At 24.2% G+C, this 24,681-nt stretch overlaps 8 protein-coding genes across 8 annotated transcripts in view; 3 read left to right on the top strand and 5 right to left on the bottom strand.

The window, feature by feature from the left end:
* Positions 1–1,540: 1,540 nt before the first annotated feature.
* Phum_PHUM422450 (group II plp decarboxylase, putative) lies at positions 1,541–5,518 on the top strand (the record flags this gene model as incomplete). The annotated part of the gene is made up of 12 exons (XM_002429112.1): positions 1,541–1,570; positions 1,952–2,403; positions 2,488–2,822; positions 2,895–3,010; positions 3,513–3,725; positions 3,797–3,967; positions 4,053–4,172; positions 4,250–4,408; positions 4,495–4,723; positions 4,806–4,958; positions 5,044–5,205; positions 5,286–5,518. 12 exons carry the CDS (start codon positions 1,541–1,543, stop codon positions 5,516–5,518), a joined length of 2,373 nt encoding a protein of 790 aa, XP_002429157.1.
* A 587-nt stretch (positions 5,519–6,105) lies between these two features.
* Positions 6,106–9,540, top strand: Phum_PHUM422440 (HEAT repeat-containing protein, putative; the record flags this gene model as incomplete). The annotated part of the gene is made up of 9 exons (XM_002429111.1): positions 6,106–7,060; positions 7,148–7,380; positions 7,467–7,676; positions 7,787–7,934; positions 8,030–8,191; positions 8,267–8,455; positions 8,551–8,901; positions 8,971–9,162; positions 9,395–9,540. 9 exons carry the CDS (start codon positions 6,106–6,108, stop codon positions 9,538–9,540), a joined length of 2,586 nt encoding a protein of 861 aa, XP_002429156.1.
* A 563-nt stretch (positions 9,541–10,103) lies between these two features.
* On the bottom strand, positions 10,104–11,094 carry Phum_PHUM422430 (MRG-binding protein, putative; the record flags this gene model as incomplete). The annotated part of the gene is made up of 4 exons (XM_002429110.1): positions 10,104–10,267; positions 10,346–10,694; positions 10,771–10,892; positions 10,989–11,094. 4 exons carry the CDS (start codon positions 11,092–11,094, stop codon positions 10,104–10,106), a joined length of 741 nt encoding a protein of 246 aa, XP_002429155.1.
* A 2,352-nt stretch (positions 11,095–13,446) lies between these two features.
* Positions 13,447–14,321, bottom strand: Phum_PHUM422420 (cellular nucleic acid binding protein, putative; the record flags this gene model as incomplete). Its single annotated transcript, XM_002429109.1, has 2 exons — positions 13,447–13,648; positions 14,128–14,321. The coding sequence occupies 2 exons, from the start codon at positions 14,319–14,321 to the stop codon at positions 13,447–13,449; spliced, it is 396 nt and encodes a 131-aa protein (XP_002429154.1).
* Positions 14,322–15,023: 702 nt separating this feature from the next.
* Positions 15,024–16,178, top strand: Phum_PHUM422410 (Rho GDP-dissociation inhibitor, putative; the record flags this gene model as incomplete). The annotated part of the gene is made up of 3 exons (XM_002429108.1): positions 15,024–15,195; positions 15,433–15,657; positions 15,979–16,178. 3 exons carry the CDS (start codon positions 15,024–15,026, stop codon positions 16,176–16,178), a joined length of 597 nt encoding a protein of 198 aa, XP_002429153.1.
* Positions 16,179–18,069: 1,891 nt separating this feature from the next.
* Positions 18,070–20,254, bottom strand: Phum_PHUM422400 (Clusterin-associated protein, putative; the record flags this gene model as incomplete). The annotated part of the gene is made up of 6 exons (XM_002429107.1): positions 18,070–18,257; positions 18,346–18,487; positions 18,569–18,719; positions 18,795–18,967; positions 19,575–20,089; positions 20,233–20,254. 6 exons carry the CDS (start codon positions 20,252–20,254, stop codon positions 18,070–18,072), a joined length of 1,191 nt encoding a protein of 396 aa, XP_002429152.1.
* Positions 20,255–20,756: 502 nt separating this feature from the next.
* Phum_PHUM422390 (COP9 signalosome complex subunit, putative) lies at positions 20,757–22,721 on the bottom strand (the record flags this gene model as incomplete). The annotated part of the gene is made up of 8 exons (XM_002429106.1): positions 20,757–20,897; positions 20,979–21,092; positions 21,239–21,370; positions 21,457–21,595; positions 21,685–21,920; positions 22,007–22,224; positions 22,310–22,558; positions 22,667–22,721. The coding sequence occupies 8 exons, from the start codon at positions 22,719–22,721 to the stop codon at positions 20,757–20,759; spliced, it is 1,284 nt and encodes a 427-aa protein (XP_002429151.1).
* Positions 22,722–23,508: 787 nt separating this feature from the next.
* The window catches only part of Phum_PHUM422280 (Voltage-dependent calcium channel, putative), a gene marked incomplete at both ends in the record, with an annotated part of 3,292 nt that continues 2,119 nt past the window's right edge, over positions 23,509–24,681 (bottom strand). Inside the window, 2 exons of the mRNA XM_002429105.1 lie at positions 23,509–24,494; positions 24,568–24,660. Coding sequence (XP_002429150.1) covers positions 23,509–24,494; positions 24,568–24,660 — 1,079 coding nt within the window. The remainder of the gene's footprint in view (positions 24,495–24,567; positions 24,661–24,681) is intronic.

Genomic DNA, 24,681 nt, shown 5'->3' with positions numbered 1-24,681 from the left:
TAATAATAATAATTGTTTAATTTCATTCGTCTGTATAATTCTATTACAATATATAACATTTATTTATTTATTTATTTATTTGTTAATTTAATAAAATTGTTTATATTGTTTAATTAGATTTTTAAAAAATTTAAAACTTACTTAAGTACTTTTCTTTAATTATATATATTTATCAATTAAAAAAAAAAATTGTTCTAGCTGTTTTTCAAACATCAACTTAAACTAAAAAAAATGTTTTTAAAAAAATTTTTTTCTTATAAAAATTTAATTGTATAAATAATATCTCAGGGTGATGTCTTCTAAGTAAAAAAATAAATAAATAAATTTATTTAAAAAAAAAAAAATGTTGTCTGGTCGTCATTTTGTTTTTTCTGAAAGCCTGAGAACAAATTAAAAATAATTGTGATCAATTTTTTTTTTTTTTTTTTTCAAAGTAAAAATTTAATTGAAAACATTTCTAATTTAATTATTAAAACTTTTTTTTTTTTTTAAATGAAAAAAAAAAAAAAACATTTTTAATTTATTTATTGGGGGTAAATAAAAACCAAAAAAATATTATTTTATAATAAACTTTTCATTTTGTTTATTTATAAAAGGAAATAATCATTTGTAAACATTTTTAAAAAGTAAATCTTAAATAATCAATAAAATTAATTTATTTATTAAAATATATAAGAAATATATATATATATAATTCACGCGGAGCTTTCTATTATTTATTTTTAGCCTGTTTTGTAGCTTTGTTTGACTTCAAAAAAAAAAAAAATTTTTTTTTTTTTTTTTAATTATAAACAAATAAAGAGTTGGACCATATTGTACAACTAGTTGAAAATTATTTAATAATTTAAAATAAAATAAATATTTATAAATTTATATATATATTATTTACAACTCATTATTTTTCTTTACCTCTTGCTTTATTTTTCAGTAATTAATTTTTGAAAAAAATAAAAAATAATTTCAATTTAAATTCTAAATTTTATAAACATAAAAGTTTTTTTATTTTAAATTTAATTGAGATTTCTTTGTACATCATACATTGTTATGTGACTTTTAAAAACTTCTTTTTTTTTTTTTTAATAAAAAAAGTATTTTAATAAATGCTTTTTATTTACTGACAAGGTTAAGTACTTTTTTAATCCTTTTTTTTTTTTTTTTTTAACTAAAACAGAATTTCATAAAAACGCCATCATTACTGATGGCAAAGATTTTAATACTGAATGCCTTGTCCTATTTATAGGGGGGGTTAAATAAATTTTATCTGCTAGTTTTATGAAAATTTTGCTTTTTATTTTTTTGTGATAAATTTTATTGTTACATAAACAAATATTCATCAATGCCATCAGTAAAAAAAATGTTTATTTAAAATTGAATGGTAGTTTTTTTTTAACTAAAGTAGTTGTAATTTTTAATGTTTTATTACTCTATGACGAATGTGTTGACACTTAAAATTTTTACTTAGAGCCAAAAACTAAGTTTGGTTATTATTAAATCTTAAGTAATAAATTTTTTCATTTCGAAGTACATAATTAAAAATATCATGTTACTAAAAAGCAATACTAAATATTTTGTTAGTAAATTTATCGAATATTTTTTTGGTTTTAAGTAATAAATCATGGTAAGTTTATTATAAATTATATAAAAGCTCATCGTACACGTCACTGTCAATGCTCAAAAAAATATATTTCTATTTGTAAACGCCTTTAAACTCATGAAAAACCGCTTTTATTACACAAATCCAAATATTTGTTGCCATCAATTAAAACAATAAATGTTTTATATCATTTTTATTAATTGATTTATTTCATGTTTCTTTGTAAAATTCCGTACTTATTTACAAAATATATTTTAAAAAAAAAAAAATAAATTGTAATTTTATTTATATAAATTTTTTAAAAATGAAAATAAAATATTCATGTTCTAAAATTAGTTACACATTTATTTTTATTAGGCTGAAAGTCCGAAAAACATTTCTCCTGTTTCTGAAATAGAAATTCAAGCTTCTCAAATAATAGAAAGATTGGAGGGAGCTGTTGAAAAAGCTGTCGAAGCTGTTTCTGCTTTGGAAATTGGAAATGAAAAAGACCCAAATTTTAAAGAATCTGATCTTGGGCTAAAAGGCAGTAGTTGGGGAGTTGATCAGGGATATTTGCAAGCAAAAAGTAAAGAAGTTCCACAAATTTTGAATCTTTTAGAAGATTTACTCATATTTGAAAATGATGAGTTGGATGAAAATGATGCTCCCACAGTTGCTAGCTTGGCTCCATTATCTAACGTTGGAAAATTTACATTTATTATTCAAAGTGTAGCATATTTTGCAAATACACTCGGAAGAAGTCATGTAAACAAACTGAATTATAAAATTCATAATGAGACTACTAAATGGCTTACTAATTTATTCAGGTAATTATTTCACATTTAATGGAATTTTTATTTAGAGGTAAAATTAATTGTGTTTTTTTTTTTTTTTTGTTATTTTTGTTTTAGAATTAATGATAGCCAAGCTTTCTATCATGATGAACCGTTAGAAGGTTTAGTTAGATTGACTAGAATGTTATTGCATTATAAGTATCCCAAGTTTTTAGAATTAGGTTTTGAATCCTTGTGTTCCACTCCTCCTGTTATTTATAGTACACTTTCTTCGTTTGGCCTTGTTCAATATATATGTCGTCAGTTAGGACTGCCTCTATCTTGTGTACGTTCACTTACTTCATCAAACAATATTGAACCTTTGCAAAAACTAGACTTAAATTATGTTCAAAAAATAATAAACGATGATAAAAATTCAAATAAAGTTATACTGCTGTTATTCGCTGATGCAGGTAAATATTTTATTTTTAAAAAATTTGAAATTTCGATTAAATCAAACTTTATATTATTAATAAATGCTCCAGGTACACCCATCACAGGACATATGGATGATTTATTTAGTCTTCAAGAGTTATGTCAGAAAGAAGATATTTGGCTTCACGTTAAAGGACATAATTTGGCTGCTTTGACTTTGATGAATGTAATTGTCAAATTTTTGTGTAAAAAAAATTTATTGATTTTTTGTTTTTTGAGGTTTTTAATTTTTTAAGGTTATCTTAATGTATTGTGTTTTTATCGCTTCAGCTAGAAGAAAAATATGAGTTACTTAAATTTTTTAAACTTTTTCTAAACGCGTTACCTTTTATAAATATTGTCAAAAAAAAAAAAAAAATCATATCACTTGTTTAGTATATAAATCATAGAAAGATAATTTTTTTAGACTTTTTCTAATTTAATTATATTTTTTAAAACTTTAGTTAAAGTTAATCATAAAAAAAAATAAATAATTTTTATGAAGTAGTCGAGTGTGTTTTTATGGGAAAAAACTAAATTTTCTGCTCTAAAAATGTGGACAAGTTCTTTTATCATATTTAAATATGAACTTTTTTTAAAAATTAAACAAAAATAATTTTAAAAAATTAAAAACCGCCTTATTTTGTTGTAGTAATTTTATTTTTAAAAACTTTTACTTATTAAATCAGGCCCTTAAAATTGGTGACAGTCTTACATTAGCACTTGGAGCATGGTTGGGCATTCCAGGATTGCCAACCGTAACTTTTTACCGACAAATTCGGGCCAAAGAAAGGAAATCCGGTGAAGCAACGTGGGAGGGAGCACTTCCTAGGATTGCCGGTCTTGTACCAGATCAATTGCAAAAATGCCTTGTTGCCCTACCAGTTTGGTTTGCTTTGCAGGTAAAACTCATTAACATCTTTCGATTTCATTCCACTACACAGTTAATTTTAATAAATTTGTAAAATTCCAGGCTCTTGGAAGGGATGAAATTAAACTTAGAATCAAAGAATCTTTTATTGCTTGCGAAATTTTATGGGAAAAATTAATAAAATATCCTTGTCTAAGGTTATTGAGTCAAAAACCTGGGGGAAATTTAATTGCTTCTCATTTTGAGGATACAAATAAATCGGACTTTATACCTGTAAAAACAAAATTAATTTTCAATAATTTCATCACATTATTCAAAAAAGAGTTTTAATAAAATTACTTATTTATATTTATTTTAGGTGACAATCTTTGAAGTAATTGCGAGTACCGTTGTATTTCAATTCGTGCCTCCTAATCAAGATTCAGATTATTGTAAAACATCAGTGGTGTCTCAATACTGCAATAAATTAAATTCATGGGTAATTTTAAACTTTACATTTTTAACTATATTATTATTAAGAATATATATAAAATAATTATATTTTGTACACTACAGCTTGGCCAAATTTTACAAAGGGATGTTCCTCAAATCAATGTTGAAATATGCGAATTAGAAAACGCGGGTTTAGTTCTTAGAATTTGTCCCTTGGAAGCAATTATTCCCATTTGTGGGAATGACATTGAAATATTTATCAGTAGCTTGGAGCAACACCTGGTAATTTTTTGCCAAAAATTTAATGATTACATTACATAAATTATATTTTCACTTGTCAAGTTTATTAAAATTTTAATTCATTTTAGGATATTTTATCAGCAACCGTACGATTGAAACCTATTTTTTTAAAATGCGTTGAAAATAATCCTTCATTGCAATTGGTGGAAATGGACGGGTGGGCCGGTTTAGGGGGGGTTCGCTATGTTCCTGAAAATATTAACGATGCTGATTCTGACCAAAGTAAACAAGATTTAAATAAATTAAATATAGAAATTGTCAATAAATTGAGGGCCACGGATGCTGCTTTTTCAATAGGTATTATTTATAAAATTATTATTATAATTTTTTCGAAGATTACAAAAAGAGATATTTTAAGTAAACAAATTTTTTTTTGTAGGGGAAGGAAACAATGGATTAGTCTGCGTCAGATTCGGTATGGTTACAGCCGATACCGATGTAGAAGAATTATTATCCTTGGTCACATCCATTGGAAAAAATGTTGAAGAATCATCAAAATATCTGGAAAAAATGGTAGAAATTGTCAAAAAAGGTTAGAATATCGGATCAATTTTTCATTCGAGTAAATTATTATTACTTGCTTTATGAACTATATAATGGTATAAATGTTTTTCTAGGTATTGAAACAGCTACTGTAGATTTACGTAAAGAAAATGAAGAAAGACTGTGGCAAGATGGTATTCTTAGGCAAGTTCCAGTTTTTGGTTCGATAGTGAATTGGTGGTCTCCGAAGGCTAAGGAATCGGGAATCAAGGGAAGAAGTTTAAATTTACAAGCCGGTACGTAGGGTTAAACGTAAAAAAAAAAAAAACATTTTCTTAGATTTCTACCACGTAAATTATGAATTTATAATTTTAAGGTGTCGTTGAAAGCACGGAAAATATTTATCGATATCATATGCAACTTGAACAAGGAGCATCCTCACCTCCAGGAACTAAATCACCGCCTCAACCGATTGTTCAAACTCCGATTGTTACAGATTCTTCTTCTTTACATTCTAGATCATCCTCTCATAGTTCTCAATTATCTCAAAAATCAACAGAAAATAAAAACACATTATCAAATATCAATAATCAAACGAGTAAAAATTAATAGCTGTGATGGAAAAAGCTTTAAACAAATTATAGATCCAAAGAAAATAAATCTAAATCTTTTTTCAGTCTGATTTACATTTATATTTTATGAGTATAGAAATTATTCAAAAGTAAAAGTGAAAATTTTATTAAATTATTTAATAAAAAAAGTTTTAAATATTCATTTAATTAGAGCTCTAGTTATATTTTATAAAGGCATTTCATATTGAATTAACCATGGTGGTAAGATATTTAAAAAAAAAGTAAGAATTTGATATTTATATTAGAGGTTAAATAAAATAAAATACATAATTTTATCGTTAAAAAAAAATTAAATAATATATTTTACTTTTTTTTTTTAGTTCTTAAACATTGATTATAAATATTTATTTATATTTAAAAATATGTATACATTACTTAAATAAAAAAATTAAATTTAAAAAGTGTCGCACTTTTCAAGAGTAATTACGACCGGAAGTTGTTACTGTTTCCGTCTTTGTGAACGTTAAAGTTTTCTGCTACTACAATGTTGCTCGGCAACTTATCATTTAAAAAGTTTATTATTACGTCTATTCTGAATAAAACCGGATTTTTCGTTTTTCAGTGATGACAAGTTTAACTGAATTATATATCATTCTTAATCGACATTGTTCAAATATACAGTCGGAAGATAGAAAAAAAAGAAGACAAGCATTAGACGAATTGTACGATGACATTTTTATTAACTCAAAAGTTGACGATTCAGAAACTTTCAGCAAAATTTTTAAAGAAATTGAAAAGAGTTTATGGAAATCATTGTACGATCAAAGCGAAGCAGTTAGAGATTCAAGTATTACATTAATTAGAGAATTTGTAAAAAATTTAAAACCAAATGATAAATTTGTTGGAGAATTAATTCCTATATTATTATGGAGAATTGGAGATAAGGAAGTTCATGAACAATCTGAAGAAATCAGACTTCGTATGGTTTCTCTCATGAATTTCGTTATTTTGACTTATAAGGAATGTTGTAGTGCTTATGTAGAAGATATTGTACAAATTCTTTCCAAAATGTTAGTTGACAGCTATCCAAAAATAAGACAAGAAAGTTGTGTTTGTGCATCAAATTTGGCAGTTTCTTTGCCATATTATTTTTATAATCATCGACAAAAACTTATAAAACCCATTCTTGCTAGTTTTTCACATCAGCATTATAGAATGAGGGTATCCGCTATTGAGGCAATCGGTAAAGTAGTCAGATGGGGAAATAATAAAAATTTACCTACTCAAGAAGTCTTTGGATCTTTGGCTGAAAGATTATTTGATTCGACTCCTAATGTTAGATCTGCTGTTACAAAAGTTATCGGTGATTGGTTAATTAATCTTCCAGACAGATATTCATTTTTTACAAAAATGATACCCTTAATTTTGTCTTCTTTATGTGATGAGCTTCCAGAATTAAGGAAAGAAGCTTGGGATATCTGGGATAAAGCAGGATTGCAGTACGAACAAGAAAATGAACAAGATTTAAAAGATAAAATGGATTTTATGTATGAAAAACCTGATCATTACCCTCCAAATGGTAAGTAGCTAACTGTAAAGTTATATGAACTTATTTAAATATTATTAAAATTTTTTAATTTAATTTTTTTTTTTTTTTTTTTTGCAGTTCTAAGGCCAAATTTAGGCTGCAGAACATTAGTGCAAAGGAATCTTTGTCAAATCACTGGTGCTCTGTCCAAAGAACTTGAAGATTGGAAAAATGATATAAGAATAAAATCTGCACAACTTTTATGTTGGTTAGTGCTTCATGCTGAATCTGACATAACTCAACATACTGAAAACTTATTGTTGACAATGTACAAAGTATGCAATCAAACTGACTCTAGAATTGTTGAAAACGTAAGAAATACAAAAGGATAATACAGATTAAAAGGCATTTAAAAAAATTTTTTAAATTGTAAACATGCCAGTAAAAATAATTTTAGGTTGAGAAATCAGCTGAATATATAGCTTACTTTGTTTCACCTGACACTTACATGCAATTGCTTGTTCCTATAGTTCAAGATGTTTGTACCACAGGGCATTTATGTGTATTGGCTGCATTAATTAGAGGTACTGATCCAAGTTTATTAAAACCTCATATAATTAGGATAGGAGAACTTCTTTCTGATGACTGTATTTGCAGAGTTAGAAAGGTAATTTTTAATAAGAGTTTACTACTTTAAAACATATTTCAAACCTTATTTAAAGATAAAACTTTGGTATTAATTTCAAATTTTATTTATTTCGAAAATTACTCTTTTAGAATGATTATCAATATCAGTTGTTGAAATGCGTTGATGCTTTGTTAAATGCAATTAAAGAAGATTGTAAAATTATTGGAAATCATTTGTTTTTAATTATAACAACAGTAAAAGCTCTCTCTCAAGGACCCTTGTTAGAATATGCACAAAGTAGGTTTAATAATTTTTTCATATTCAAGGACTATTTATTGAATAAAAAATTTTGTAAAGTTTAAAATTCATTAAAATTACTTTAATTCTTACAGATTTGTTTAAGAGATTGTGTGAAGGCCTAGGTAAAAAAACAACCATAGATTTATATGAAGATTATACAGAGGAATTATTGGAAAAAATTAAACCAACAGTTGAAAATTGGACTTCGGTATCATGCGAAAGATTCATTTTTCAACTTATCCTAGAAGAATCAGGTAATAAATTATTTGAATAAAAACAAATTATTATTCATGTGAGTTTATGTTTTAAAATCAAATTTATTGTTTTAGGTCCAGTGTTGGGAAATTTTCTTCCAACTATTATAGAAATATTAAAAATATCGATGAAAGTCGATGGTGATCCCATAGTTAAATCAAAGCTTTTCATTTTAATGAGCTCAGTTTTGAGGCAAAGAGATGTAATCTTAAAAACGGCTGATGAAAAGATTCTGGAAAAATTTATTGTCTCATTCATACAAGGTTATAATAAAATTAACTAAATTAAATTGATTATTAATTTTATAACTTGTTTTAATTAAAGTTAATAATTTTTTTTTTTTTTTTTTGTATTAAAGATGTCATTTGTCCGAATTTGGTTTGGCATGCAGGCAGAGCTGCAGAAGCACTAAGAACTGTTGTTGTCGCTTGTTTATGTGCAACTTTATTACAGCCAAATGAAACTAATCAACTTTTCGGCGATAAAGTTGCCGCAGAAGAATGTGCGTCAAAAGACAACCTTTTAAAATTTTTAAATATAGATTTATTTTCGGAAATTTTTTCCACACTATTTCCACTTTTACTAAATTCCATTGAAGACAGTGCTGTTAAAACTAGACTTTTTTCACTAAAGGCTTTACAAAATATCGTTTTGAATGCAGCAAAAAATGATGTATTAACGCCAGATCACGTAAATCAAAGTTATCCGCGTAAGTTAGAAAATTATTATTTGATTGACGAAATTTATTTTTATAATAACAACAGAATGTTTTGTTTAGTAATTCTCAAAAGGCTGGATGATGTATCAAACGATGTAAGAGTTTCTGCCACGGATTTTTTAATAATATTGTATAACAATTTGCCTATTGCTTATAATCCGGAATCGTTTGAACCGCATTTAGACTCTCTGTACGGTACTCTACTTATACATCTTGATGATCCTGATGAAAAATTTCAAAAACAAATGACGGGTGAGTTTTTAATTTATTTTTTAATTATAAAAATTGCATTCTATTCATCACAAATTGTAAAATACATACACACACACACACATAACCTTAACGTAAACACAAACTATAAATTTTTTTAAAAAAAAAAAAAAAAAAAGACCCTAATAAATTTTTTTTTTTTTTTTTTGAAATTAAACGATACTTTTAATGGCAGCTTTAAAATTTATCAAAAATTTTTAAAATTTCATTTTAGATGTTTTAAAAACAGTTGGAAAAGTTCAACCGAAATTACTTTATGATAAGTTAGATAAATGTCAAAACCGATTTAGAAATTTTAATTTGTGCAATGAAATAATGGATTATTTAAAAAGTTCATACAATCTCGATAAAAATTCATAAAAGAATTATAGGTAATGATCAGGAAAACATAAGATTTTTGCATCATAAAATTGTATTATTTATTTTATAGTATTATAGTATATTTATTATTTTTAAAAGCCTTTCATATTTTTTTTTTTTTGTTTGTTTGTTTGTTTTATATCACTCGTTTGGGAATTAAAATCTCATAAGGTAAATATTTATAATTAAAAAAAAAAAAAAAGAAAAAAACTTTTAATATAATACTATATATTAATCTTGAAATTTTTTTTATACACTATAAAAAAAACATTTTAATAATGTCTAGTAGAAGACTCAATGTAGCACACATTCAATATTTTTATTTATTCTCTTTCACACTTTTAACAAAACTATTTTTTGTTTGTCATTCACAAAACTAAAAAAATTTTTTAATAATTACATTAATAAATTTTTTTTATTAATATTAACAATAATTATTTTTAGAAAATTTTTGTACTGTTATAATATTATAATGGTTGTTTAGTAATGTAATTCTTTAAAAAAAACCTTTAGTATGTAATCATAATGATACTTAAATTAATAAATACATTAAAAACAACTATTTAAAATCTTCGAGCTCTTTTCGAAGGTGGAGGTGTAACTGATTTAATTGGTAACGAATCATCTGCTCTTGACCTTAACGTTCGTTTTCCAACAGTTTGTTTGTCTTTTTTATTTGCACTATAGTTAGAGGAACTTTCTTCTTTTTTACTCACTGTGCTAGAGGCTACAAAAAAGCGTATAATGGCATTAGTATTTTTTATTATATTAATTTCGTTGACTGTTAATAAAAAATGCTCCTTACTAGAAGAGTCCAAGTCAACTTTTTTATCCTTAACATTTCTTTTCCCTCTCGTTTTAATTTCTTTTCCTAATTTTCCTTTTTGACTTTCACTTTCCATATCACAATTATCCTTTTTGTCTCCATCATTATTTAAAAAATCATCAGAATCACTTTTCTTTTCTTTTTTTATCGATGATTCTTTGGCAGGAGTTAGTTCTTTTTGATTTTTTAATCCACTTTCCTTGCCATCTTTGGTATCATCGTGATCACTTTTAACCATTAACTTTTCATTTATCAAATGTGAATATTCATCTTCTGGTAGAGAAAATTCATCTGGTTCATTTGGAAAGGGCAAAGTTTCTTTTTTATCCTAAAATAACCATATGAAAAAAAAGGAAAAATAAAATAATTCATAATTATAATATCTCAAAGTAAATATAACATACCAACGCAGTCAAATCGTACATACTCTCAAGATGTTGCCATAAAACATCTGAAGAAATTTGTTTTCCTAATAGGCTTTCAAATTTTTCTGTTATGCATGCCATGTGAAAATGTTTATTTATACCTAAAATAATAATATTCAATAGCTATATTTTTTTTTTTTTTGTAATTTAATGACACAATTCATAAAAATAATACATTAAATATTAATAGTTCTTACCAACTGGTTTATGTCCAATCATGGCTTCAAATAATTTTATTTCGTTTTCGACATTCCATTCAAAATTTTCTTTCAAATTTAATTTCTCACTATCATCGCACGCCATTTTATGTAAATATTAAAGCTCGTTAAAAAAAAAAAAAAGCAGATGGCGCTACATTGAGTCAATCCTTTTTTTTTTTTTTTTTTTTTTTTTTTGTTAAAATTATTTAAGAAATCAATTTTAATTCAAACAAAAAACAAATTAAAAGGCTTTTATAAATATATAATTGACTGTTTAGTTGAATATTAAAAATATAAATTGCATTTATAAATTTCCACTCAAAACTAACAAATCGCCATTAAAAATTTTATAATTAAGATAATTGGATGTGACAATACAAAAAAAAATTTTTAATGGATTCAAAAAGTACATTTTCTCTGTATTGAAATTTTAAACGATTAATTATTTTCTTTCTCGATTATTTTGCAAATGAAATATAATTAATCTCTTTACAAAATCTTTCATCGAATATTATTTAAATTCCAACTGTTAATTTTTATTAATTTTGATAAATTTGCAATATGCATGGGGTTAAATTTGGGGATGATAATTTATAAATAAGGTTTTAACAATAAATAAATTAAGTTGAATAGTATCGTTTATTTTCTTCAGTTTTTGAATAAAAAATTAAAAAAAAATTACATTTTGATGAATTTTGCTTTTCTTTTTGTTTAAAATATGAAAATTTTCGTGAAAATTTAATGAAAAAAAAAAATAAAAAATAAAAATGAATATTTACCATAATTGTATTTAAAAAAAAAAAAAGAAAAAAACTAGCTTAAGAAATACAAAAATTTTAATGAAAATCAATTTAATAACAGACCTCCCAATATTTTAAAAAAAAAAAAGAAACCAAATAATAATAATAATAATAATAATAATGAAAAGAAACAATTTTTTTTTTTTTTTGTTCAGTCTTTCAGCATTAAATTTAAAAAAAAAAAAAAAAAAAAGTATTACAAAACACAACTGAAAAATTTTAACTGAAAAATTGAAATTTTTTTTCTCCATTTTTTTTTTTTTTTTTTTTTTGGCTTTTTTTCCCCTTTTCTTTTCTTTTCTTTATTAAATATTAAATTATTAAATGAATTAAAAATTACCATATTCCACACAATATAAATATAATTGACCATATTTCTACCAAAAAAAAAAAAATAAAAAATAAAAAAAATTTAACAGAATATTCCAACCCATAACTTAAATTTAAAAAAAATTTCATATATATATATTTATATATATATATATATATATATTAAAATATTTATCATAAATCAATAATAATGTTTAAAACATTCTATTGTTTCATTCTATTTCACATGTTTAATGTTTAAGAAAAACATTCTGAAAATACAAAAAAATTAGTAGCGACAAGATGTAATTAATTAGTTTTGAGATGATCAAAAATAAATAATGAGTGTCCACACACATATTAATTTAAATTATTAAATAATTTAATCAAATACAACAAAATTATTAATGAGATAATTATTATTATTATTAATTGAAAAAAAATTAATAATATTGAAAACCAAAAAATGCAAAATTTTTAAAAATAAAAAATGAATATTTTGAACTTCAAGTTTATTCTTTATTAATGGACTTTTATTAAATTTTTAAAAAAATATACAATTAAAACAACTTTGCATTAATTTATTATTTAATGATGATAATAATAATAATATGTTTGAAGTTGTGTAACTTTATATCCCTTAAATGTTTAGGTAATAATTTTACATACAAATGATTAAACAAGAATCGTAGACAGAACAAGTAAAAAAATTTCTATTTGATATAAAAATAAATTTTAAATTATTGAAGGTAAAATTCAACAAGTTATTGTAAATTTTATTCTTCTAACACATTGTCAAATCAATTTAAATAAAAAAAAAAAAAAAAAAGTTATGCAAGTTGTACACAATTGATTGGCTGGCTTATTATATAGTTACTGTTAAAACAATAATAAGAAATTGTAACAACAATATTTAAACACTATTAACCGAATTAAAAAAAAAAAAAAAAAAGAAGAAAGCTATTATTATATATATTTCAATCTTTTATATTTAAGTTTGTAATTGTATATTTTTTTTTTTTTTTTTTTTTTTCATTTCAACTTCAATTTCAAAATAAAAAATAAAAATCACTATAATTTGATTAATTAACAAGAAATTAACCAAACCACTCATCTTTTCACTTTTAAATAATACTTGACATACTCTCAAACTAAAAATGACATCATTCGAGTACATAATTAATAATTTTTAAAATTTTTTTTTTTTAAAAAATACTTATATTGGTGTATCAAGGCATATTGGCCCAAAAAGATATGGCTGCATGTATTCAACCAAAAAAAAAAAAAAAAAAAAAAAAACTTTCTTTTATTAAACTAATTTAAGAATCTTAAGCAGGTTTTCAAATCTAGCGGTTATTACGATCGTCAGGCTGATCACAGTGCCTACTGATATGACCTGTCTTGCCACAAGAATAACAAGATTTTAATGATCCCTCTGGACAATTGCGAGCTATGTGCCCTGTCTTGTTACAATTATAACATGATGGCTCACTTGATGGCTGAGGGCAATCTCGAGCTATGTGACCAACTGCATTGCAATGGTAACATCTGAAAATGCATTAAAATTTTTTTAAATTAGAAAAAACATTATAATTTTTTTTTTTTTTTAACTCAAAAGCCAAAACTTTACTGTTGCATTGCATTCTTATTGAACTGAGACTTTTTTTTTTTTACATTTGTTTTAATAGAAACCTAAGTGTGTAGTAATAAAAACTAGTTTAAAAATCTATATTTACGCATAAAATGATTGTAAAAGAAATCTTACACTTATAATATACACTTTAACAACTGCGTATGACAGATTGGTGCAATAGTTGTTTATATAATTAACTCTTTTGAGCTTAGGGAAAATTCAAAAAACCAATAATTTTTCAATTAAGAGCGAGAATATCTTGAAAAAGGATAACTAGTATATGAATTGTAAAGTGTTTTCGGCTTTTGAAATACGAACCATGTGACTGATCATCCCATGTGTTCCGAATTGAATTCATTTGAATGACAATACAAAAAATATAGTCCACACAAACCTATCTTTTTCTTCTATGCATTCCCGTGCAAAATGTCCATATCGGTTGCATTTAAAGCACTTATCACGGCCTCCACCACGTCCAAAATTCCCACCATCACGATTGCCACGACTGCTACGGTCACCTCCTCCTTGGGGACATAAGCGTGCAAAATGACCGGACTGATGACATTTGTAACAAAGACCCGTACTCATATTAACAACACTTTAAATTTACTTTAAACTATGAATTTCGAGTACAAAGTTTTATAATTTTTTAAGAATAAAAAAATTACTTTAAGATGTCAAAAATACAAGAAGATAAAATTTAACTCTAATTCAGACGTCCCCTTGTCTGAATTCAGAAATGTATAATCATTGCCAACTTGCACAATCGATTATCACCTTTCAAAAAAAGTTGCGTCTTTTTATTTTTCGAATTAACTTTTCTAATAAAACTAATTCGATTAAAATAAATATTTAAATTAAAATCACCCTAATCAACTAACTATTTGTCAATCAAATAATTAATTTTTTAAACAAAATTTATAAATTGAATCTTGAGAAATTTTCTTTTGACACGTTGAGATTCAATTTAGCAAGGAGTATTTCCGTTGGGATTACTCATAATTTAAATATCAGGGTATTTTTCATAGCTGTATTATAGTTAACCAATAATAATAATTGGTTATTAAGTATTTTAGTGTCTGCATTTCATTTTTCAGTTACATTAAAGGTTTGTAATAATATTTAGTAAAAATTTCGGGAATTTATTAAACTTTTATTTATATTTCTCCACTAGGGGGGTTTAAAGTTCCGGCAGCAAATATAATCTATTTTAAAAAAGTAGACTAATTTATTTTTATGTATGATGTAGTTTGAAAAATTTTAAAATTATAATTATTTATATCACTTTAGATGTCCGGTGAACAACCAGTAGATCCCGTAGAAGATGAAATAGATGCAAATTACAAACCTCCTCCGGAGAAAACTATAGATGAAATTTTGGCTGCTGATACTGAAGATGAAAGCCTAAAAAAATATAAAGAAGCCTTGTTGGGAACCGCTAAATCAGGTTTAATTGAAATTGGTGAGTAGTTTAAGTAAACCCTTTTTAATAACATCTGAATTATAATTTATTTTAACCAATAATTTATTATATAATTTTATTTGTAACCGATTTTTTTATTAATGCCTATTTTTAATGAAACATTAATTTTTTTTTTTTTTTTTGTAAGATTTCTTTACCTCCTTTTATTTTTCTAAATATACTTCTGATTACAAAAAATTCCACCTTTTAAATTATTTATTCCTTTTTTCTTTTCAGAACCTAATAATCCTAGAAAAGTTATTGTTAAAAAGCTAGTTCTTTGTGTTGCTGGTAGAGATGATATGGAATTAGATTTATCAGGAGATTTGTCAGAGTTAAAAAAAAAAGTATTTGTCATTAAAGAAGGTGTCACATATAAAATACGAATTGACTTTTATGTACAAAGAGAAATCGTTCACGGTCTGAAATATGTTCAAAAAACATCAAGGTTGGGAGTACCAGGTAATGTAAAAAAAACTTAATTTTTTTTTAATAACAATATTAAAAAATAACTACACAATATTTCTATAATTTTATTCTAATTGCTTTTCCAATGCAGATATATGTGGTAAGTCTAACATGATAAATGTATTCCTACTCTAAAAAATTTCAATGTCTAAATTATATGCGAACCCTCTTTTTTTTTTTTTTTAGTCCTTTTAGTTATAGATATTACTTTAAAAAATAAAAATAAGTTTGAGAAATAAATATTTTGTTTTTTAAAATAATTATCAAGTAGAATAAGTAAGTAAGTAAGTAAAAAAAATGTTTTAAAATTTCTAGTTGATAAGATGAGTCAAATGTTGGGATCTTATCCACCTAAGACTGAAATTCAATCATACACTACACCACCCCAGGAAACTCCTGAAGGTTTAATTGCTAGAGGTACTTATACTGTTCAGTCACTTTTCACAGATGATGACAAACATGAACACCTCAAATGGGAATGGTGTTTCGACATAAAAAAAGATTGGAAAGATTAATTTGCCAGTGAGTAAAAATCAATCAAATTAATAATAATATTCAGTCATAACTCGCATATTTAAAAATTTTTTTTTTTACATAATACAATTTATAGCATATTATTATTATTATTATTTTTTTTTATATAAATATTTACATAAGAAAGTATTTAAAAATAACTTTTTATGAAAGCAATCAGCGTCTTTACAATATTTTTTTGTATAATTTCAAATGTTTTTAAAATGAAAATTTTGCTTTAAGAAATATTTTTTCGCAAAAGTTTTTTTTTTTTTTTTTTTTTTTTTGAATGAATCAGTATTATATATAAAAATTTAGATTTTATTTTTTTTTTTTAAAGTTAAAAACAGTAACACTTAACTGTTTTCTATACTTTTTTTTTTTAAGGTTAGTTTCATAATAGCGAAATCACTTTTTTTTCTCTTTTTACACTTTTTTTTTTGTTTTTTTGCTTAAAATGATAAAAAAAAAAATTATTATTAAAATTTTTTGTTACCAAAATTAATTTTAATGTTTAATAATATAAAGAAAATTTTTTTTTTTTGGGGGGCATTTATTCATAAAATAAATATCTGTATAGTGGAATAATAATAAGCCATTGTATTTATAAATAATTTCAAATTGTTCAGCATTTTCGAATGTAAATAGTTTTGCATTTTTTTTTTTTTGTTAGTTATTTTTAATTAAACCAATTCATATTTAGTCATGAGGAAAATATATAATTTCTGGATAATAATTTTTTATTTTACGATTAACAATATTAACAATTAAAAATTTAGTTTCGAGTAATTTTTTTTGAATTTTAAAGTAAATTTCTTAAAGATGTGTTTTAAAAGTTTAAATGATTTTAAATTTTTTTTTTTTTTTTTTTTTTTTTTTTTTTTTTTTAAAAAAAAAAATTAAAAATTTAAAAAAAAGTTTTTTATTCAAAAAAAAAAAATTTTTCAAAAAAAAATAAAATTTTTAAAATTGTTCTTATTACCTAAAAAAAAAAAATGCCTTATGTATGCTTATGTATTTAAAAGTGCTTTTTTACTGGAATTTTGTGCCTTTTTTTTTTTTTTTTTTTTAATGAAAAAAAAAAATATATTTTTACAATATTATAATTAGCATTTTCTAATCGGCGTCACATATAAATAAATCGTTAAAAATAAGTTAAGAAAAATATTTTTTTGTCATAAATATTTTTATATATTTTCGAACAATAAATTATAAATAAAATTTATTACAATTCATTTTTTTAAAACATGGAGCATGGATTCGATTAATAAAATAATAATAATAATTGCTCACTTTAAATTAGTTAGTTAACAAAAAAATAAATAAATAATTTTTTGTGCTCTTATTATTTTTTATATTATTATTATTATTATTATTATTATTATTATTATTTGAAATCGCATAATATAATCGTGTGCTTTTTTTTTAATTAGCTTTATATGTTATTATTATATCACATCATATATTTTATTATATTATATTTGGATATAATTATTATTTAATGTATTTTACAGTTAATAATTATTATTACATTTACTCATAATTTTGCCAATACAAACCATTATTATTATTATTATTATTTTTAAGTAAAGAATTTTTATTATAATAAAATTATTTTTTATTGTTTTATCAATAGTTATATTGCTAAAAAAAAAATTTTTTTTTTTTTTTTTCTGTAAATTATTCTTCTTATTATAATTTGTTTTAAATTATAAAAATTTATTTTTATTAAATGGAAATTAAATTAAATTAAAAGAGCAATAAATATAAATTATTTATAATAATTATTTTTTTTAAAAATTTTTAAAATATTGTATTTGATTACTGAAAATATATAATATTATGGGGTCGATATAAAAAAAAAAAAAATAAGAAATTAGGGAACAGGTTTAATTAAAAATCATCATCGCTAAAATTTTTAACAGGATGATTTTCAATTTCCATATCATCTTCATCATCTTCATCTACTGTCATATCTCCATCTAATATTAAATCAGAATCAGAATCTGGACTGTCAGAATCATTAATTCCAGTCATATTACCAAAAACTTTTCTTTTTTTTCCATGTTCTTCAAATGATTCTAAAAATTAAAAATGTGTCATTCATTAGTTTTTAAAAATGAAATTAATTTTTTTTTTTTTTTTTGTTTTGTAAAAATTTTATTTAACCTTTTCTTGTTTTTTTAAATACTTCAGGGGTTTGTTTATCTTTAGATTTGATATTATCATCAAATGTTTCAGATCCCAAATCTCCTGATTTTATTGATTCATTATCTTGTTTTAATTCATCAATTAATTTTCTTGTTATGGCCTAAAAATTAATAAAATTAATAAAATTAATAATAATTAAAACAACAATTAGTTAATTAAAAAAATAATTTTTAATTTTTACTTGTTTTTGATCAATTTTTTTAAGAGCTGATTGTTCCGTTTGTTCTAAAATACATTCTAAATAAAGTAAATTTCTATATTTTAAAACATATTCATTATATAATTCTTTTAATTCTTCTTCTAATTTTTCAAATTCTTCCATAAAAGCCGGTCTGAAATAATAAAAACGAATGAAAAATATATAATATTTAAAATGGCGGACTCACATTTAACACTAAATTATTTACCTAATTTTTTTTAATGTTTGAAGACGTTTTGTATGCCGATCTAAATCTGATTTTTTTTTTTCTATTTTCGCATCCAGGCTCGCTTTGCTCGATGTAAGACCTTCTATGGATTTTCTAGTATTTTCTATTTCGTGTGAAACATTTTGAACGGATTCTTTCACTGCTTGTTCAACCTGAAAATTATTTGTTTAATTTCTCTCATTTTTTTTTTTTTTCCGTGTATGGTACCTGGGGGGGTAGTAACAAAACATTTAATTCTTTCGCAGGAAAAAAAGTCAGGAGTTCAACTTATAGCCGCCATTATCCTGTAAAATTCCTGGGCGCGTTTTCCTGAATTTACGTGTGATTAAAAAAAAAAAATGGCGGCGGTACCCGCGAAATTTTTCCTTGTATTTTTCCTCTCCTCTAAGAGGGGGCGGTGTCAAGTCTACATCAAAACGTTGACATATTGTCATTATTCGTTTAGTATTCATCGTGTGTGTGTGTGTTCAACGGATAAAATACAGACACTCAGCTTCTTTGAACAATATCGGGAAATTGAAAAAGAAAATAAGGTGTAGTTTTTCATTTATAAAACTAATTAAGAAACCTGGATCTCATTCAGAAATACTACTTTTGTCAAATTTATACGAATCTTTTTCACCATCGCGCTCTTAAGAATCAGCCCCAAATCATTCAAGGCTCCTTTAAGGTATTAGTGCAAATGTCGATCCCAGTAGAAAACCTCCTATACCTAGCTTTCTAGTAGTTCGATTCCAGTTGTATATTTTGAAACATTACCTGAGGCATTTCCATAGAACGAAAAGCTACGTTATTACGAATTTCTTTTATTTCTTTTTCTTTCCCAAGCAAATCGTATAAGGAAGCACCGGAGGAAACTATACTTCCAACTAACTGGATGGCTGATTTCAATTCTTGAAGCTTAATGGAAGTTGCAACAATAAATTCTTCGGGTAAGTCATCAGTTTCTTTATTTTTAATATTTGTCGTTTTCAATGAATCGTGCAACATGGTTGTAATTTTAAGCATTTCCTTAACTGCATATCCATCGGCTTGGTATAATTTTTTAGTACTGAGTTTTAAATTTGCTTTTAATACTAATAATTGTGCTACTGATTTAATCAAAGCTATCCGTTCGTTTTCGGTTTGTATTTCTAAAGGGATGTCTGCATCAGGATCGAACCTTTTAACTAACCAAGATAATATTTCTGCCACTAATGGAAAATTAGGCATTCTAAAATTTTCCATTGAAATTAATCTAGGGTATCCTAATTCTTGCATCATTTCAGTAAAATCTGTAAATTGTAAAAAAAAAAAAAAAAAGTTTTTTTTGCCAATTATTACCAAAAGAAATTAATATTACCGAAACAAAAAATTGCATTGATAAAATATAAAACTAATTAAATAAATAAAAGAAATAAAAATTTAATAAACTCACTTCTCAAATCCCTATAAGACATTTTAATTATGATTTGTATTTATTTTTTTTTTTTTTGTTGTAACTTAGCAACTTTACGTGTTTCCGTATTTTCGATTATTCGAGTAGTAACGTTTTTCTTTTTTACTGCATGGAATAAAAAAATGTATAAAAAATTGACAATTTTAAAAAAAATCTATAAAAAATAAAAATATTAATATAAATGAATGAAGGTTAAAAAAAAAAAAAATAAATAAATAGAGAACTAAAATATTGCAAAATATTAAAATTTATTTGAAAAAAAAAAAAAAAAAAAAACTTTGCCAAAAATATTTAATTATTATTATTATATAAATGGCGTTATAAACTCGATAAAGTATTTTCCATAAGGTGTTTCTTTAAAACTTTTTAGTATACATTATTAATTACATAATGAATGAAATCTTATGTTGAATAAGTGAATTAAATCGATATTTTAAAAAAAAATTTTTTTTTTTTTAATTTATTTATATTTTAGTTTAGTTTTTAGTTTTTTAAAAATAATTTTACATTGAGTAAGTAGACATTTTTGTTCCTTGGAGATCTTCATCTTGTGACCCGCATGATTTTTTAACAAACCTTGGATTCACCATAATTTCTTCTTCCATTTGTTGTATTTTTTTATCCAGTTCCATGCAAGCAGTAACCTTGTTTTAAAAGTATTAAAAATTTAGAATTTAGTGAATAAAAAAATTAAGTTGAAAAAAAAAAAAAAGGGAAAAACTTACTTGCTCTTCAAGAATTTTCAACATATAGGGACTATTATATTTTTCAGGATCATCGTGAAAAACTACCATTCCGTCTTTCTGATTAACGGTGGCAAATATTTCGCCATCTTCTATCTATGTAAATAATAAAATAACAACCTTTAACTTATTAATTAATATCTATTACATTTCATTGTAAGTTTTTTAAATAAGCAACATTAAATATAAATATTTATATTTATGTATAGGTACATATATATTTCAAAATTAGTTATTCTTACCATATTCAAAATATATTTTTCCGCTTCAGCAGGACTTGACAATTGTACCCTTGATGCGACATCAGCTAAACTAAGGGTTAAAAATGTTTTCGTTAATCTTTGAATATTGTTTTTGTATAAACTGGCTAAAACCTAAAAAGATATTGATAAAATTTCATACACTGAATTTCAAAATTCAAAATTTGATATTTTAAAAACCAATTAGAAAAAAATTTCACCTGTTTTGTCAAGCCAATATTGTTATCCTTTTGAAATATGAACTGATTTTTAATAACTATATTTCTGGCTTCTTCAGATTGATTAGATTGGCAAGCCGCTGCCAATTCATGATATGGCTGACTAAGATGCTTCATAAACCTGCAATTAATTATTAATTTTTAATGAGAAAAAATCTTACAAAATAATTTTTTAACAAAGAAAAAAAAAAATCAGTCGATTTTCCTTACCTTCCGACAACATGGCTGGTATACTTAGGTAAAGGTGTAATTTTTCCTTGTAAAATTAATGACACGAGAATATACTTTTTGTAAGCCTCAAGCATAATATGAGACACTGCAACTGCTGGAGTTGTAACAGCTACTTCAAATAAATATAATGCTTGACTATACTTTTTGAGTGCAGTATATATCATACCACCATAATAATAATACAATAAAAAATATTTAGTGTCAAACTGTGGCCCCTAAATGTAAAAGTTATTAAAGTTAATCTTAAATTTGTTTTTTTTTTTTTAATTAAGTAAATTAATGAATTAATATCAAATAATACCTCCTGACTAATGCTTGTAATATCAGTATCTAAAAATGGTAAAGCAGTCTTGAAACATTTAGCAAGTAAACATAACTGGCATAAATCTGCATGAATTGGAGTAAGTTGAGCATCATTAAGCTGAATTTTCTGTATAGCTTTTTTCATTAATTCAATACCTCTGATTGGCATTTTTAAATTGGTTAATGTTTGCGTGTATAAGTGACATAAATCAGCAACTGTAAATTATAGAGTAGAATAAAAAAAACTTAAGTTTATGGCAAATGAAGAAAATTTACAAATCAATTAGTTAAAATTACAAACAATTATCTGGAGCCAATCTAATTTGATCTCCATTACAATGATTAATAAAATCCGCAACTTGACTAAGTACAGCTTCTTGTTCTTCTGGACTTTGGGATTGCAAAGATAATTTTACACATAAAACAGCCAAAACACCTAAACTGTGCTGTTGTAAATCTAGCGTTTCCAAAACATTATCTAAATGTTGTGAATTTGATACCAAAACTTCACTAGACTTACTAATTAAATCACTGAGTTCTCTGTAACTTCCTGAAAAATTTTTTATATAAATATTTTTCTTAAAATTTATTTACGCCGGACCAAATAATTACAGTAAGTACAAATACATTATCAAAAAAAATTAATAAATATATTTACCAGAAGCAGATAAAGATCTAACATTATTAACAAATTGCTCTAAAGCTGAAGCCATTTTACAATAAATCCTTTAGTATTGAATAAAATTAATTAACACAACTACCAGACAACCATATTGAAATATCGCTTTATACTTTTTAAATATCGCTAAACCGGAAGTAGTATAAATCAATTTTGTTTACACTTTTTTTTTTTCACTTTGATGTATAATATTGTCAGCATTTTTTTAGTTTTGTTTTTTTTTTTTTTTTTAAATTTAAATTAAAAAATTGTTGTGGTTGTTAAAAAAAAATATCCCAGTGCAAAAAAAATAGTTAATATTAATTTCACAGTGACGAGTTATCTTTCTAATGAATGTTTTTTTCTAAAATTGTTTGAGGCGCGAAAAAACTTGTGTTTATTACAGTGAATGTGATGTTAAAATTAATTTTGGAATAAAATAAATCAAATTTCTTTTAAGGTAATGTAAAGTATTTTGATTTTTTTTTCAGTTTTAACTTTAATTTAATGATTTTAAAAATTCATAAAAGGTAGTTTTCGTAGTTGTAAATACTTTTATGATACCAAGAAGTTTTTGAAAAATATTTCATAACCAATTCATTGATATTTTAAAAAAAAGTAATAATCCTTTATTAATATTATATCTCTTTTCACTAAACTTTTTAAAGTAGATTATTTATGACTTTTTATTTTAAAAAAATATTTAAATAATGGGTTTTCATTCAATCAAATTATAATATTTATTTCACAGGACATTATTGTTAAAAAATTTTAATATGCATTTCATTTCAAATCAAAACGTTTATTATTGATATATCTAACAAAATTACATAAAAATGAAATCATACAGGAGTTGTTTTACTTAATGTTTTGTACATGTATTCATTATTTAATAAAAAATTATCAAAATTATTGTAATTGGGAGGCACTGATATTTTATCATCCAAATCAAAAGGTATAAAATCATGATCGTGAGTAACACTTGATGAGCATTCATCGGATATTTCAGGTTCGTCATTTAGCCCCAATAGTTTAGGATAATAATTTTTGGCTACAAACTCATAAGAATAAGATGATTTTATTTTATTATTATAATGTTTGGACGAAAAATTAGGATAAATTTCACTGAAATCACTCGTTCCAACTTTTCTATTTTGTTTTTTCGGTTCCGTTTTATTTCCCATAAGCTCATTAACCATGTTACAAGACGCGGAATGTTTCAAACAAAATGGCGGATAAAATTCATTTTCACCATCATTGTACATATTTTGACCCTCTAAATAAACTCGACGTTGTAAATTGGGTGAAAATTTTTCAAAAATATCATCCGATATAGAACATTCGTTAGCGTACGAAGGCAAGAAAGGTGTTTTGTGTTTTTTGCAAAATGGCGGATAAGTTCCATAAATTGAATCAAAATCGAACACATTGGTGGGCGAAACAAATTTTGTACGTGTATCATATCCTTTCTTTCTCCAGTCTTTTTGATGCCAGTATATGTATAAAAAAACGGCACAAGTGCCAGATATTTCCGTGCTGACAAATCCGGAAACGTATAAAATAAAACTGTAACCGTATTTATATGTGAATACGGCTGGTTGCAACTGTGACGTGGCACGCAATTTACCTCCCACTTCGGCTTTGAATATTGAAATATACATAACAAGACCAATGAGCATAAGCAAACCGGAAATGATGAAAATAACACCGGATATAAACGTTAATAAACGTCTTTGACGGGAAAAATGACCGCATAGACAACAAAGTTCTCCTAATAAAAGCAAAAATGTTGATACTATAAAAAAGGCTGCGGATTTAGTGACCGTGTCTGAAATATAATAAAAATAATAATAATAATTTTTTATTTTTAATTATATTAAGTTGTAATAATAAATACTTACATGGAATGGCCATTGTACTATCTTTTAAATCAGGACTATATTCTTCTTTTGGAAAATATTCAATATTAGAACAAAAAAATTCTTCTTTTCCAGCTGTCAAAAAAAAAAAAAAAA

Source organism: Pediculus humanus, genomic scaffold, assembly GCF_000006295.1.
Source record: "Pediculus humanus corporis 1103172108190 genomic scaffold, whole genome shotgun sequence".
Taxonomy (NCBI): Eukaryota; Metazoa; Arthropoda; class Insecta; order Psocodea; family Pediculidae; genus Pediculus; species Pediculus humanus.
Note: the sequence above shows the minus strand (reverse complement) of the source record. Positions and strands in the feature narration are given on the sequence as shown.